The sequence below is a fragment of the Mixophyes fleayi genome, chromosome 5, assembly GCF_038048845.1.
Source record: "Mixophyes fleayi isolate aMixFle1 chromosome 5, aMixFle1.hap1, whole genome shotgun sequence".
In the NCBI taxonomy this organism is placed as follows: domain Eukaryota; kingdom Metazoa; phylum Chordata; class Amphibia; order Anura; family Limnodynastidae; genus Mixophyes; species Mixophyes fleayi.
The window spans coordinates 205,073,227-205,090,184 of record NC_134406.1 but is presented as its reverse complement, the minus strand read 5'-3'; the positions used below and the strand labels follow the sequence as shown (position 1 = coordinate 205,090,184).

The 16,958-nt window shown below is 37.7% G+C and overlaps 1 protein-coding gene across 13 annotated transcripts in view; it reads left to right on the top strand.

Annotated features, from left to right (window-relative positions):
- The window catches only part of PTPRM (protein tyrosine phosphatase receptor type M), a 609,439-nt gene that overhangs the window by 499,621 nt on the left and 92,860 nt on the right, over window positions 1–16,958 (top strand). For all 13 annotated transcript variants that reach the window (XM_075213321.1, XM_075213318.1, XM_075213315.1 and 10 more), the window contains one exon: window positions 15,333–15,420. In XM_075213321.1, the coding sequence (XP_075069422.1) occupies window positions 15,333–15,420 (88 nt within the window). The remainder of the gene's footprint in view (window positions 1–15,332; window positions 15,421–16,958) is intronic.

Here is a 16,958-nt window from a genome sequence, read left to right as displayed (position 1 = left end):
CTCCAGAGACACGCTCCCTTTTATCTTTTCTCTCCACCATGAAATATGAAAACTGGAAACTTTTCAACAGTGTTCTTCAAATTTCCATAAGAATCATGCTTACAACATGTCTGATGATAAAGAGCCGTCAAGCAATAGCCTCTCATCATTTCATGGGTATTCTTCCATCTAATGGCTCTGCCAATCCACAAAAAAATGGAAAAGAATCTTGTGCATTACCTTTTATTTATAAATGTAATACAATTTTCCACATTCAAACATAAGTAAAACTTTTATAATGATTGGATTCGTACCGGACACTATTGAAAGAGTAGCGTTCAAACACAGAATGGACATGTGACCCACTTCTTCCTTCAGTCTCCCTGTCCCACAAATAGTCCAGCCGGATCAAACTTCGTGCTTGATTTATACACCTCTGGCAACGGGTCTGATTGAAACGCCTCAATTCAATAATTAACAGGTGTGACCAAATACTTTTGTCCATATAGTGTATTATGCAGCGCTTTACAGATAATATTTAATCATTCATACTATAGCATTCTACTTTCCAAGCTATCTGGAAGAGAGTAGTATACCTTTTTGTCCTTTATAACTTCAGAAAGCTCCAGGATCATTCCATTGATATAATAGCTCAATAGCGAAACTCTGTACTATACTCCTCAGCAGATTCCCAACCCTGTCTCAAAGAGTGTATTATAGCCTCTGCATTGGTGATTTGTCCAGGTCACTAGGCAGAATTCCAAAAAACCTCAAAGAATGAATCAACGGAAGACAAATTAAGACCTATGCTTGAGTGTATCCTGAATTAAGTAACATTTTTCTAAATCAAAGATTGTGGACTGAATTTGAAATACAATTTGAACCTGTCTCTGAAATCTTTCATGGTTTAGAAATAGGACCCAGCAGGGTTTCAGCACAACAAATAACACTTTTTTTGGGCTGAAACTCTCCTAAAGGGATTCTGGATGAATTTGAACAACGCTTGAATTTATGTTAATCCTGACAGACACTAGATTCCATGATTTCAATTGCTACTACAGCCCGGCTATTCATGTGTTCGCCTTCATCAGCCCTATTCCTCAAGTCTTATTATGTTCACCAGTACTCAGGTCTGTTGTTCAAAGCTATAGCCACTGAACAGTATGTCTATCTAGCTACCAATTAAATGGTGAAATAGATCAGGTAAGCCAAGTCATACACAAAGGACAGAAGTGGTAATTCAGCAGGAAAAATATTGAGGTTAAAACAGGCGCCAATGTCATGGCAAGCGACAAGTATTCCATATGAGTGTGTGTTTGCATATATATATATATATATATATATATATATATATATATATATATACTGTATATCTATGAAAAAATCAGACAAGTGTAACTGTTCTTGCAAGCATCTCAGTTAAAACAGTGGTCCTTTATTTATACTGCAGCCTGCACCCCATTGGTGGATGATTTTTTTTTTCAGGTCAGACACATTTAATTATGTGCCAGTCCTTCTTGACTGAGTTCCGAGTGAGGCTGTGTAGGCAGGTCTGCTGGCCTGAGAGAGCCAAATATGATTTACCAGGCGAATATGATCTACCTTGACTCAAGTGTGAGTTCTGAGTGATGATAGTCCACGATAAGAGACAGAGGTCTTGAGGGGAAGAGCTACAGTTTGAGTATGCTCTCACCTAGACCTACATATGAGTCCAGTGTAAAGTGTGGGGGCTCACTCAGAGAGTCACCCAGAAGTAACCTATATACTTAAATGTCCCCTAAGTGCAGTTGTGGCTGTAGCAATCGAGAGTCATAGAGTGGAGTTCAGAGTATAGAAGGATCGAGAGTGTGAAAGAGAGAGAAAGGTACACTCCCCAAGAGAGAGTTAGTTCCTGATTCATGAGGGCCACTACAACACTTGAAGATGAATAGGTGATAACTACTGTTGTGTGTAGTAATCAGAGGAGTGCTAGCAAAATTTAGCCCAAGGGGCAAAACTTGGCTCAGCAGCCTATTAGGAACATTTAAAGGAAAAAACATGCAGGTGACCCAGCCTAAAGTAGCCCACTATGGGACCAGCCCAGGGGGGTAGATGCCCCCCTGCCCCACAGCCCAGCCTGCCCATTGTTGTAATGAGGCAACCTGTATTGAAATGTGATTCAATTCAATTGTGAGCTAAAACTTGATGCAACTAAGTAATATGTGCTGGAGAGGTGAATGTTTATCCTTTCAATATGCTTCCAAAAAGAGAACCTTATTCTGTATGTCCTGGTAACATTTTGCTTGGAAAGACTAAGAAATTAAAAAGGCATTCCCAATTGATGTAACTCAAACATGTGATAAGGGGTCTGACCATATAGTTGTAACCCACCTCTGGCACCAAGGAAGTTAAATTACAAGAATTTTATATTTGAAAGGTGAATACCCATATACGTACATTTTCCTGCAACTGAATGTGCATATGAATAAATTAAGTACTAAAATGCATACATTAGCAGGTTTATCTTTGTAATGCATTTAGTGGTAAATGGAGTTAATGGTTAAGAAATGATTCCTTCATCTTTTTTGTTTCGACAAGCATGCTGCAGCAATCGCCATATCAATCCGCATGCAGTCTTTTCCTATTGTTATTCAACAGACTTAGGCTACAGTCACATGGTGATATTCTTCTCAAGTTGGGAGGAATCTTGACTACTGGTGACTATATAAATCATGTCATAGTCGCAGCCTTTTATTTTTATTTATTTTTACAATGTTTTCCTTTGGGAAGATTGTTGTATTCCAAGAACACATGTAAAGCAGTCTTTGGAAGAAGAATGGAAGAGAAAAACAAAAAAGTAGCAATAAAACACTGGAACGGCCACCGTGCCTTTTCTAGTGCTATGAAAAAACAATACATGAAGAAAATAGAACATCCGAGTGGAAAAAGACTTTGCGGAGCTTGTGGCTTCCAGCTTCTGTAAACTATAACTCACATCCTACCTTATACAGTGGAAAACCGCATGCTTCCTCTGAAATAGAAAATGCATTCTTAACTTCACTAATGTATTACCATCATTATCATTTATATAGTGCCATTAATTCCGCAGCGCTGTACAGAGAACTCACTCACATCAGTCCCTGCCCCAAAGGAGCTTACAGGCTAAATTTCCTAACATACACACACACAGACACGGGGAGAACATACAAACTCCACACAGATAAGGTCACAGGGCCTCATTTAGAGTCAGACGCAATGTGCGTCTAAGACGTACATGCAATTATGAGTGGCATACAACTGCAGTTGCATCCCACTTGTAATACCCTACTGAGTTCCTGCAGCTAGCTAACTACTTGCGCCACCTAATTCCTGTCGCACTTTTTCAGTCTTTTTTGACGTGTGTTCCGTCTGCGTCTTGATCCGTCTAGGGTTGTTTTTGCGGGTAGACGCCCATAGTATCTAAATTATTCACAGTCACGCCTACATAACTCTGTGTTCCACCCTTTCCCTCGTACTGAGACGCAAGCTGTCGCAAGTGTACACTGCGTCTGAAAAGCAGACGGAACTGATGCTTACTGTGCATATGTGTAAGTGGAAATGTGCACAATGCGCCTGAAATGGACTTTGTGTCCGACTCATTGTCGGGAATCAAACTCATGACCCAAGTGCCGTAAGGCTAACCACTAAGCCACAGTGCTGCCCAGTGAATTTACTTTAGGGAAAATATATTAATATCTTGCTCATGGAGGACTTATTGTCCATAAATTATTAATATTTGCAACCTAAATATATAGTACAATCATCAAATTAATGTGTAAAAATATAAAGGGTTCATCAAACTACATTTCAAAACTCCAAGTACCATTGTTTTGACAAATAATACATTGATTCCTTTCCTTTTTCCACAGTTCCAATAATAGTTGTGATATTTTTTTGCTCAGTAATTAAAGAGTTCATTACAAGTGAGCTTTAAACACCTGTTCCATTACCATTCTTTATGGGAGTAGGTCTGAATCTAAGGAGATATTTCTGAGCACTAATGAATTAAGCCTCAGGCTTTTACAGAATAAATGATTTACTTTTCCTTTCTCTCTTTTGATCTTATGTGCACTATTGTAGCAGAATAGAGATAAAGGTAGGATGAGAGAGGCAGCTGAAAAGGAAAACGGTCAGAAATGGAAGATATGGTTTCAGTTTGGTATAGTTCTAATTTTCAGATCTGATATTAAGTTTTCTCTTTTCTCTTCACATCAGAAAATAGCTTTTTTTCTCTCTAAAAATGAAGTTTTTGAAACTATGGCTCATGTGCAGTAGAAAATAAAGTTGCACATAAGATAACAACAAGACAATTGTTAGTCATATTTATATAAAAGTAAACAAATATAAAACAAACAAACAATGCTGTTTTCTGTGATAGCCAATTTACAATGCACTTTGATAAGGTGAATGCTTACAAGGGACTATGTCCAGGGCCGGTGGAAGCAGTGTTGGCACGCCCCCCATCTCAGAAAGCAGCGTAGTAGTAGCGCTTCACCACTGCTCCTTCAGTCTGGGAGGGTGGCGCTGGGCAGTGACATTATAGGCCTGCGCCATTCTTATAGCCCATCACTGAAATTAAGGGACAGTTGCCAGCAGCTTCTCCTCCATGTCAGCAGCCGATACTCCATGTGCAGGGTGCCTCTGGGACACCAGAACATACTGGATAAGTGTCATTATGTCACTCAGGCAATGTTTTAGGTGCCCCCGAACCTAATAGTATCAGCAGCAGCACTTATCAGTTGTTCTGGTCAGCCTACTTTTGGTTGTTTTACATATGAATCTATTTTATGTGATAGAATGTTTGCATTGTATGATGTGTCTACTGTTATATAGTTATTCAGCAAGTTGTATCTTGTTATGCTTATATCAGGTATCCTATGTTTGCCACTTGGTATTCTCATTTTGCATAACACAGAAGCAGTATACTGCTGTACAGTATAATGTATATGCCAGTATATATTAGGTATGGCCTTAAAGATGTATTTGCATTGTCCACTTGGTAGTAATTGGTCATTTATTTTTGACAATAATTTATTTGGTCTGTAACTGCAGGGCAATTTTATTTCACATTTCATGTTCCTTGAAACACAAAATGACATTGATTTTAGTGGTCACAACATTGTTTAAGGAATGTGCCACACAAGGGCCAGTTCAATTTTCTGAAAAGTCCTGTAGGAACCCTGCACAATATGTTTCTACACACAAAAGTATTAAGGTACAGAAAACATCGCTCATTTTTGCTTGCACCTGTAGGATGTTGTGACTATATATGATATTTAGAGGAATTCAGATTACTAGCGCAGTCACTTCTTGGTTCCTAGCATTTTCTTTATTAGGATATATCCACTATCCTATGTGACCGCAGCTGTGATCTTATTCCAAGTTACCCATACTTCATCATCATCATCATCTTCATTTATTTATATAGCGCCACTAATTCCGCAGCGCTGTACAGAGAACTCATTCACATCAGTCCCTGCCCCATTGGAACTTACAGTCTAAATTCCCTAATATAGACACACACACACACACACAGACAAAGAGGGAGAGACTAGGGTCAATTTTGATAGCAGCCAATTTTGATACCAGTATGTTTTTGGAGTGTGAGAGGAAACCAGAGCACCCAGAGAAAACCCACGCAAACACAGGGAGAACATACAAACTCCACACAGATAAGGCCATGGTCGGGAATTGAACTCATGACCCCAGTGCTGTGAGGCAGAAGTGCTAACCACTAGGCCACTGTGCTGTTAGCGCAGATCGGGGTGTATTTAAGGGTGCAAGTGTGTAACATGGTCAGTTTTTTCATACTCTTCGAGTGACACATAAACATCGCTAAATTATAATACTTCTCTATAATACTAATCTTCTCTATAGCTTTAGGATGAGCAGGCAGACATAAGTGAAGATTCCTGTGGAAACACATTATGCAAGGTATCTAAGGGAACGCGCGGCCAATTGAATCGGCCGAGCACAGTGGGCAGATAAGTCTTTGGCTGGCCCAGTGTACAAGTTCTACACAACTCTGGATTACCACCAGGCAACCAGGGCTATTGCCTATGGAATTATAAGTTTTTCAAATATAACTATTAAACTTTAACATTTCATGTGAAATTAAATGCTGTGAGACAAAACATTGTTCTATGTTTAAGGTTTAATACACCAGCTCTGTTTTTGTCCTGCACATCTACACTGGGGTTATAGGCTTGTGCATCTTGATGGACTGGTACCTTAGAATAAACCGAATGTTCCACACAGCACGATTGTAAAAAAGGCCAGAAAATTGTATCTTTTTAAAGTTTAAGATCTTTTAGCAGATTTAAAAGTTCAGCTATTGTTCACCTCCACAAAGTCCCCCAAATTGCAGAAGATTGTATCTAAACAATTCTTGCATGACAGGAAAAGGAATAAAGTACATGTATAACCATATAATTTTTTTTAGATTACAAGTTAGGGTTTTTACATAGTACTCAATTGTAGCTAAACTTTCTTTTCTTCTTCTTTTTTTACTTCCTGACAACCAGGGAATTGTAAGACAGTTAAACTTGCTTTCCACTACTGCATAACATTTTCTTAAGACTTATTTGTCTATTAAAAGCTAAAGCTGGCTGAAGTTTCAGTATCCAATTTAGTCACACACTTGGGTTGGCAAACCGGATGAGATCTGTCCCTTTATTCCCTAGCTGGAGCATTTCTGTCATAACTGGTGGCTCATAGTGTGGTAGGACAGCTTATAATTGGACATTGTAGTGATTTTCAGTACATGATACATATAAGCCCAATTGCCTGATATTAAGTGCAGTATCGCAGCATGTGTGGCCCACATAACTCCTCCTATGAATCATGCTTACCAATACATGGTTCATGAGTGAAGCCTGAGGAAGCTTATAAATTAACTTGTTTTCAAAATCTCAACTTCGTAATACTGGATTCTTTTTGGGTGCACAAATGCTCAAGCTTCAAAAGTAAACCTTTGCCTTCCATGTCCATGCATTTTCTGCTCTTTAATCAATACTCTAGATTATTGTCAGGACCCGTCCTATGAACGTCTGACTACCTCTAGTGCCAAATGACAAAGGAAACCTATATGTTTATATCTTGAGGATGCTCCTTCTCATGGCAGATAGATTAGAGATGAAGAGTAGCTGGATGACAGTACGTTTATCCTATCTACTTTCCACTCCCATTTCCAGTTCTGACATTTCATACATGGTTTGCTATCTAATGGCAGGAACTTCATTGTCTGAATGTACTCTCTCAAGAGTAATCCAGGAGTATCTGTATTATTCTGCCATCTTCTATGATGTAGGCGGAATTTGTATCTGACATTTTTTTTACCTTCAGGATGTAGGTCCGTGAGTTATTGTCATGTTAATCATAAAGCTGGTTATGATTGTGACTTGGTGAAGTGCACAGATCATTGCTATGATCTTGGTAAATCTTCGGCTAACCCTTATATAGAGATTGTGAGGCTTTATTGTACTTGAGGAACATGATTGAGGCAGATATCAGTTAGTTGAAGGCCTCTTTATTGTATGGACCCTGATCTTCAGGTTGTTAAGCAACATATCTTCCTCTGAATCTTTGTCATCAGGATCTTTCTGGATAAACTTCCACAAACTGTCTACAGCAACTGCACAATGTGGCTTGTTACATGACAAGTGTGTAATTTCATCAGGACTAAGCAAACAGAAGGAAATAATAAATCAAGCATTTAAAAAGGGCTCTGTCATGCTTGGAAAACATGTGCCTGAAAAAAATCAGGTTTTCTAATTTGAAAAGAATACAAAGTAATTGCATCAAATATAGTTGCTAAAATACATTTAGACACAAAGAGAATGTAGGGATGGAAAAAATCTATAAATGTTTGCTTAAATACTCTGTCCACTACTGATAAAATGAAACTCTTGTCATGAAATGCTTTGAGCAATATACTGTATTTTAGACATGATTAGATGTTATTGTGTTATAATTAGGTTCTGCTACTAGTTTTACCAATATAGACTATATTTGAAACCAATAGCCCCTGTGATCTGGCATCGACTTTAGTCTTTTGGGGATATATTCTGATTGTCTTTGTGAGTACCAGTGGTCTCATGAGTACCACATTTTACTTATGTTTTACAGATTTAGGCATTTACTATTGTAGCATATCTGTTGGGCGTTGCTGCCACATGGACATAATTTTGTGCAACCATATCTTATTTATTGTACTTATTTAGCTCACTGATAGCACTGCTGGAGATAAGCATGGTCAGTAGAAAAATCACTCAGTTAGCAACTTAGCGGGTAGCATTAATATTTTCTTTGCCACTCTTTGACAGGTTTGTATTTTATGCCTCTGTAGACCACTTTTTGTTCCTTCCTATCCCTCATTATCTTATTTTTATATAGTTCTTCTAACTGCTATATTACATATGTATTAAATAAATACATACATTGTTTTCATCATAAATAAGCCTGAACTTAAATTTTGATTATCAATATGCAAAATTAGAACAATGATGTGCAAAGAGTGTCTCCCTAACACCTCTGTCGCCCTTGGCCTGGGCCCATGTGGTCTTTTCACCAATGTGGGACTAAGGAAGAATCTACAGACATTTCTTTATTTAAATCTATATAAAATGTGCAGGCGCTGATGCAAACAGCACTATATGGTAATAGTATGGACATCTACAATGTGTAATAGACAAAACATCACAATAGTAAAATCATATTACTGCAATAAAGATAATCCTCACACTGCACAGTGTTTCCTAACTAAGTTAGTTACACCCCTAAAGCTTAGTGATGCATTTACTAGCTGAAACTATTTACTATACAAAAGCCTTCTACAGTACCAGAATACAGAGTAGCTTCAGTTAAAATAAAAGGTAAAAGACAGTCACGGTTGCCAGCAGCAGATTATTTTAAGATTTCTAGTATGAATAGATCAGAGGCGGAACTAGCGAGCTGTGTGGCCCCAGTGCAGGGAAGCTGGGAGAAAGGGAAGAGGGAACCTGGGCCCACAGCTCGCTAGTTCCAACTCCCTGCATCTGCTGTGCAGCAGGCCCTATTATCCAGGGCCGTCTTTCCGACTGGGCACTATGGACTGGTGCCCGGGGGCCCAGTCGGACAAGGGGGCCCGAGGCAGGGACTCCTGTAAAGAAAACAAAACGAGAAAAAAAAAACTTACCTTTTGCGGTCACATGACTGTTCAGGTCAGGTGGCGATCCGGCTCCCTCCCTGGTCCCCTCTTCCATGCTGCGCTCTCAGTGAGCACAGCACGGAGCAGCGCAGGACAGCCACAGCGACGAAGAAAAGAAGGCAACTGAAAGGCAAGTTAAAAGGGATTTAAAAAAAAGTGATATATATCTATCTCAATCACTATTATTTTTTTACACACACACAGATATGTATATGTGTGTGTGTGTGTGTGTGTGTATATATATATATATATATATATATATATATATACATAGGGCCACGGTGCACTGCTTTGCCCAGGGGCCCATGATGTTGTTAAGATGACCCTGCTATTATCTCCACGGGCCCCGGTGCACAGCACCTGCCGCACCAATGATAGTTCCACCACTGGAATATATATTCTTTTATGTCTTTACCTTTCAATTTCTCTTTTCATTCCAACTCTACCACATCACAAGAAGCTGCACAAAAAAGGTGATCGTCAATAGCTGCTTTAATAGTGGTGTCTGATAAAAGCCAAGACACTTTTCCCATCACTAGCTACAATTGTTATTATGCAGCAATTGTTCCTCGCAACTCTTATTTCAGGCAGATCCATCTTTACCTTCTGTTTAATGTCATTGTATGTTATTCATTTATATCATGGCCCCTTCAATGTACAGCCCTGCATTATATGTTGGTGCTTTATAAATAGAGGATAATCATCATCCTAATAATAATAATACTCATCAGATTTAGCACTTCAGTTTCCATTATATAAATTTTCTATACAGACTTATAAATTATATTTTATTCATTCTTTCCTAAATTTGAGTTTTACTTATATAAACCATTTTCCAGAATTTACTCGGGGGTAAAATACACTTCTAAAATTAATATGAAAATGTAAAATTTATGTGTCACTAAACTATCCACTAGAGAGTTATGTTAGTTATGCCTTAAATCCAATTATTGAAGGTTACAGTAACCCCATACCTTTTTAATATTATATTTCCATTTGCCACTTTATGAAGACAGACATTAAGAATCTACAGTGTGATGGAGCATGGTAGTGGAATCCAAAATGAGAATTCATAAAGGGATGTGTGATGGAAGGAAAGCCTTAGGTTTTGTGTGAGATGAAGAGTCTTTCGTTATACGCGGACTAGCCTGAAAAAGTATATAACTGTTATTGGCTGCAGAAGCCGACTACATCACATGAAGCTGGCAAGTTTACTTTGCGTTCCTTGTGGGTTATTGTGCATCTTGTGATAACAGGATGCTATATCTTGTAAATGTATTTTTTTTCATGCTACAATATGTATGCTATGTCTTGTGCAAAAAGAAACTTCAATGAATAAAATGTTAAATTACATTTTGTTTTATGGACACATAAGATGAAGGGTACCTCTAAATTAATCATACATTCACAGGATTATTGGTTGCATTATCTGATGGGAGGATTTGCATTATCTGATGGGAGGAGTTGCATTATCTAATGGAAGTAGTTGACATATCAGGGTGTTCGTTGCTGAATGCAGGCTTGGTTTATGAATATGCCTAAAAATTAACCACTATGCAAAAATGAAATTTAATTTTGTTTGATGTGATTATTTTAATGACATTTATGAAAGTTTAGGGAACATTAATCCATGCTATAAAAATATTCAATCACATAAAATGACACATGTAACAAGACTTGATTACCCTCTTTCTTATGATTAATATGAGCAATAATTGAGACTATGCCAAGCAGTGTTTTTGGAGAAACAAAAAGGTTAGTACAATGGACCGTTTACACTTTCCATTATATACATTTCTAGCTGAGAGAATGGACCAAAACTAAGTAACCAGCTTTATATATATATATATAGAGAGAGAGAGAGAGAGAGAGAGAGAGAGGGAGAGAGAGAGACATATATATATATATGTCTCTCTCTCTCCCTCTCTCTCCCTCTCTCTCTCTCTCTCTCTATATATATATATATATATATATATATATATATACACACACACACAGAGGGAGAGAGATATAGATAGATATATATATATATATATATATATATATATATATATATATATATATATATATATCTTTATAGTCTTTGCTTGTTTAAGTTCAACTGTATGGCTGCGACCAGGTGTATATTATATAATATATATATATATATATATAATCATGGACTGTGTATTACTTAGGGTTACTTAGAGTGCTATACTTGAATGAACTGGAAGGTATATTTAATTAAATATGTCCACTATGTTTTATTTCACCCATCTAAAGCAGTTTAACCTTGTTAAGAGGGGGAACCGGAAGGAGTGTGACTAGTGTTGTGTAATGCTAGGCTGCCCTTTAATCCCCTCCTCTTCCAAACTCCACAGAAATGCGTGACTGCAGGCCCTGACAGGGGAGGCTTAATCTTAAAGTGAAGTGACTGAGTGCATAGTGTCATTGCGCACTATTGCACTACTTTCAGCAGCAGTGTATGTCTGGCCTTAATGCTGAGTGCTGGTACTGAGAGGGGAGCCATTAGCTGATTAACAGCAAAGAACAAATAAACAAACTCACATTAGACAAAAAATACAGCAATACAATAGAAATACTACCTGTTTTGACAAAGTCGTCGGAGGACCATCCCTTACCCCTTCCCCATCACCTCCCCCAGTGCAGGGGGCATGTATATATACTACAACAGAGAGTTACTGTAGAGTGTATCACTTAACATCTTTTCCAGTCCGCTATTATTCACCTATTTTGTTAATTACTGCATAAAACGTTTTTATTACCAATATAACTATTGCAGTATGACGTTTTTGCATGTTTTGTTATGTCCGTTCCACAGACAAAGCATACTTTACTATTATATTTTTCTGTATTTTTTAATCTGATTTTCATTCTAACATTGTAATGAGCAGTGAAACAGTATCTCGGGGAAAAATATTCATCACTTTACTCTAAATAACCTCTTCAATCCTTTTATATTTTATTATTTGCCATTAAATGGACATGAAAAACCTTTCATCAATTTGTAGCAGCTTAAATTATGCAAATGATTTTCAATGTAATTATAATGCACCCTTTGTTAATTATAAATACAGCCTTTATTTTCATATAGATAGTATTTATGTCATTTGAATAATTAAGCATTCAAGCTCATTGCCAATTTCATGGGCAAACTGTAATTCTTGTCTGTTTACTTGGAGAAAAGACAGGCTCTAGTTTATTGCACTCAACTGTTAGCTAGCACAAATATATTGTATAAAAGAATTATGTGGCACTATAACTGTTTTATTATTATGTAAAATTGCTAGGTGTCACAAATTAAAAGTTTTCATAGTATAAAACGTTACTATTTTAGGGAAGTTAAGGTTTGGATGGAGTGTCATCAGGGGAGCGCCGGCAAATTTTAGCTCGGGGGCAAAACTCGACTCAGTAACTTATTAGAAACATTTTAAAGGAAAAAAAATGTGAGCCAGCCCAAGGTATCCCACTATTGGACCGGCCCATCTCCCCAGCCCAGCTTAGCCCTGAGCATCATGTGATCAGAAAACTTCCTGCACTGGGGCGACCTCTGTGGCCAGGCATGGTACTGCTGCTGTCATGTCTCACAGCTACATTTTAATAAATGTCTTTGTAGAAACACGTACATACACATTTTGAAACAATACGCTATTATTAGCATTTTTCATTACTATTGATTTGTAAATCTTTATAATTCTTATAAGAATTAGATATAAACCTGTTAATTATATAATCTAGGAGAGTTTGGTAGCAGGTTAAATAATACATTGGTATGTAAATCCATCCATTATAAGTAGAGCATGGAGGACATGTGTCTATACACCTGTACTCCACCTGTACACCTTGGACCCAATATCCAAAAGGTTCCAAAACTATAAAAAAAAGAAAATAAGGCAATACTTTTTTCTTATTAATGACACTGCTATGTACAGACATGTTCTCCTAGTGCTACCTACAGATGCTGTTAATTGTGTTGGGTATGGTTAATAAGTATGTCACTGATCAGGTAGTTTACTGATAAGGATGGAGTATATAAAGCATAGATAGAGATAAAACATGTATTTACAAGAAGCAGCAAGAGAAGAACTATCTGATAATACATTTCCCCCATGCTTTCTTACCTTGCTTTAGCTCACATCACTAAATTCCTTTATATTTGTCTCCTTTCTTCGCTTGGCACAGCCGTCCACCAATGGGTGTGCCTTTGGGAAGCTAGAAATATAGAAATATAGAATTTGACAGCAGATAAGAACCACTTGGACCATCTAGTCTGCCCATGTTTTAACCTATGGTGACCTCAAACCTTATTTAATCCTTGTTTCTTTTTAAGGCTATCCTTGATGCTGCATGTTTAAATTGCTCTGCTGTATTAGCCTCTACCACCTCTGATGGGAGGCTATTCCACTTATCCACTACTCTTTCTTTAAAGTAGTTTTTTCTCGCATTTCCTCTGAACCTACTTCCCTCCACTTTCAGTGCATGTCCTCGTGTTCTATTACTTCTCTTCCTTTGAAGAATGTTTTCCTCCTGTACCTTGTTAAAACCCTTGATATATTCAAAAGTTCCTCTCATGTCCCCCCTTTCTCTTCTCTGCTCCAAACTATACATATTAAGATCTTTTAGTCTATCTGGGTAAATTGTGTGCTGTAGGCCATGCACCATTTTAGTTGTCCTTCTTTGTCTCTAATGTATTTATATCCTTCTGGAGATATGGCCTCCAGAATTGAACACAGTATTCTAAATGAGGCCATAGCAATGAACTATACAGTGGCATTATTACTTTCTTCTATCTCCTACTGATTACTCTCCCTATGCAGCCAAGCATCTGACTTGCCTTCCTTATTGCTTTGTTAAATTACTTACCTGCCTTTAAGTCATCTGAAATAGTGACTCCTAGATCCCTTTCCTCCTCAGTAGTTTCCATTATAGTGCCATCAATACTATATTTAGCCTTTGGGTTTTTGAGACCCAAGTGCATTATTTTGCATTTTTGTCATTACACTGTAGTTAACCATTCCTGTAGTCTTCCTTCCGATCCTTTGTTTTACCCCTCCTGTTGTGTCTACCCTGTTACATACCTTTGCCTCATCCGCAAGAAGGCATACATTCCCTTCAATGCCATTTGCAGTGTCGCCAATAAAGGCATTAAAAAGCACTTGTCCAAATATGGATCCCTGGGGTACTCCACTGATAACCTTTCCCTCCTGTGAATGCACATCATTTATTATACCTCTCTGTTTTCTATCCTGCAACCAAGATCCATTCAACCATCTTAGATATGGGATAGTGTCAAAAGCTTTGTAAAATCTAGATAAGCTATATCTACTAACCTCCCCTCCCCTTGATCTATTACTTTATTCACCCAATCAAAAAAAGTAAATAAGATTAGTTTGACACAATGTGCTCCCAGTAAATCCATGCTGTTTAGGATCCTGTAAATTGCTGTATTTGAGATATTCTACAACACTTTTAAGCGTGTTTCCAATTAATTTCCCTACTACTGATGTAAGGCTCACTGGTCTGTAGTTGCTTGCCTCAAGGGGGTGCAACAAAATTCTCTGCAGCCTCTGCTACCATATTTTTAGCAGAGCTGTGTTGTATATAATAAACAAGTATTACATATGGTGCCGCTCTGCTCCTAAGACAGAGCAATGTGGTTCTATGTATGTTAGTACACAAAGCCCTAGGTATGTACCTTCAATTCTTACCACACACCTGGAATGCATCTAGGAAATGCTTGTCATTGTTCTCATGACTTGATCCACAAACACATTGTAGAAGCTCATTATAGTCTTACAGTATGTACATTTCCATTTGTGTCGCTATGTGGCTAATTCTTGGTTCAGTACCTATAGAGGAAGCATACGTAATAGTGCTTTGAAAATGAATATGTAGTAGCGACACCATAAACTTTACCTTGTGTATTTTACAAATGACCCCGACATGATTGTTAGGTTAGCTCTCCAGGTAATGAAATTATCTTGTGAACAATCATTTCTGTTACTTTAGTCAAACTGGCATTTTTGTCTTATTCTTTTAAGATTTTATTGCTGCAATTCTGCTTCTAACCTTGGAGAGTATATATTTCTTTATTTTTTTTCCATGTGGCATAACGTTTAGTGACTCTTTTTCATTTTTTTTTTTATAGAGCTTCTTTGAAGGACAGTCAGCACCGTGGGAGTCAGCAAAGAAAGATGAGAACAGAATGAAGAATAGATATGGGAATATCATAGCATGTAAGTGTTGACAGTATGATAGTGGCATTGCATATGATTCCCTTACACTGACTGTTCTGATAAAAATGACCAAGGAAATTTGCCAGCATGCATTTGGAGGACAATTATATTTTAAACCCCCTTGAGCAACTTTGTGTTTGCATAATGAATGCTGAAGCCCGCAAATTAAATATATATATTAACCCTTGAAGACCCAGAGCAAAGCCTGGGTGGAACAAATTTTTGTTAATTGTGCTGTATATTAAAGTTGCGAGCGCCAGATAATTATGCACCCATTTATCTTAGGTTACAGGTTTTTGTCTCGGAGAGATTTTAGCTTGAAATTAAAGATTTCATTACACAGGCAAATTTATAACCTTTACAAATGTGAAACATCCGTGGATCGTTCAGAAGAAAAGGTTACAAATTTCGCGCCTGTTAAATAAATCATCTGAGCCCAAAGATCAGGCATATATTTAAAAATTTCCGGCTGCATAGAAAAAAACTTGCCTTTCAAATTCCATTTCCACTATTAAAGTTGTAATATTCTCAGCTGAAAAATCATTTTGTGTAAGACGTTAATAGTGAGTAGTGAGTAGTTCTAGATAATAAAACCAGGTATAAATAAAAGAGTTATATCAGCGTGGCCAGTTTTGGCTTATTATATAAGGTTTCAAAACACAAAATGATCATATCCAGAAAGTGACATGTACTGACTCACTCCGAGCATTGTGATCCCGCTAGAAGCTTATTTAGATAGATCCGCAAGGATAGTGCAGAGATTCTGCTTTTGGTAGGGGGTGTCAATTATAATGTATTGTTTATAAACTGATGTAATTATTTATACACAGTTTACACTCACAATTATGCTCTGACCAGAGAATACAAAGTTGGGAATGTTTAATAGTGGGGATTTCAAGAGGGACTGCTGTAATTCTGGTGAAGGAGAATTCTACTATAAGAGAGTGGGCAATAAAACATTTACCGTAATTACAGTAAGTATTTTTATTATTATTATGATTGGGGTACCACAGTGCTCCCCAGTGCTGTACAGTAGGGAAAACAGGACATACATAAAACAGGGACATACTAGGTAGACAAAAATAAATACAGATATGAAAACAAATGGTAATGAAGGCCTTGCTCAGGAGCTTGCATTCTAATTGGACGAGGGCACAGCTCAAACAAAAGGCAAGCATGTGCCCCAGAGTAGAGATTGGTGACCGTTGTGAGGGTGCATTAGTATGAGTTGTATAGGTGGGAGTAAGGTAAGCTCTATGAAAGAGATGGGTTTTCAGAGAGTGCTTAAAGATTTAAAAGCTGTGGGAGAGTCTGATCAGGTGTGGTAGGGAATTCTATATGTGGATAGCTGTATGTGAGTAGTCTTGTAGGCAGGAGTGAGGGGTGGTTACCAGAGACCAGGCAAGGCACAGATCAGAGGTATAGTGCTTTTAGGTTAGACTTGAGATGTATAAAGGAGTGGAGTTGCTGAGGACTTTGTAGGTAAGGCTGACTAGTTTGAACTGGATTCTGGAGGACATGGGAAGTCAATATAGGGA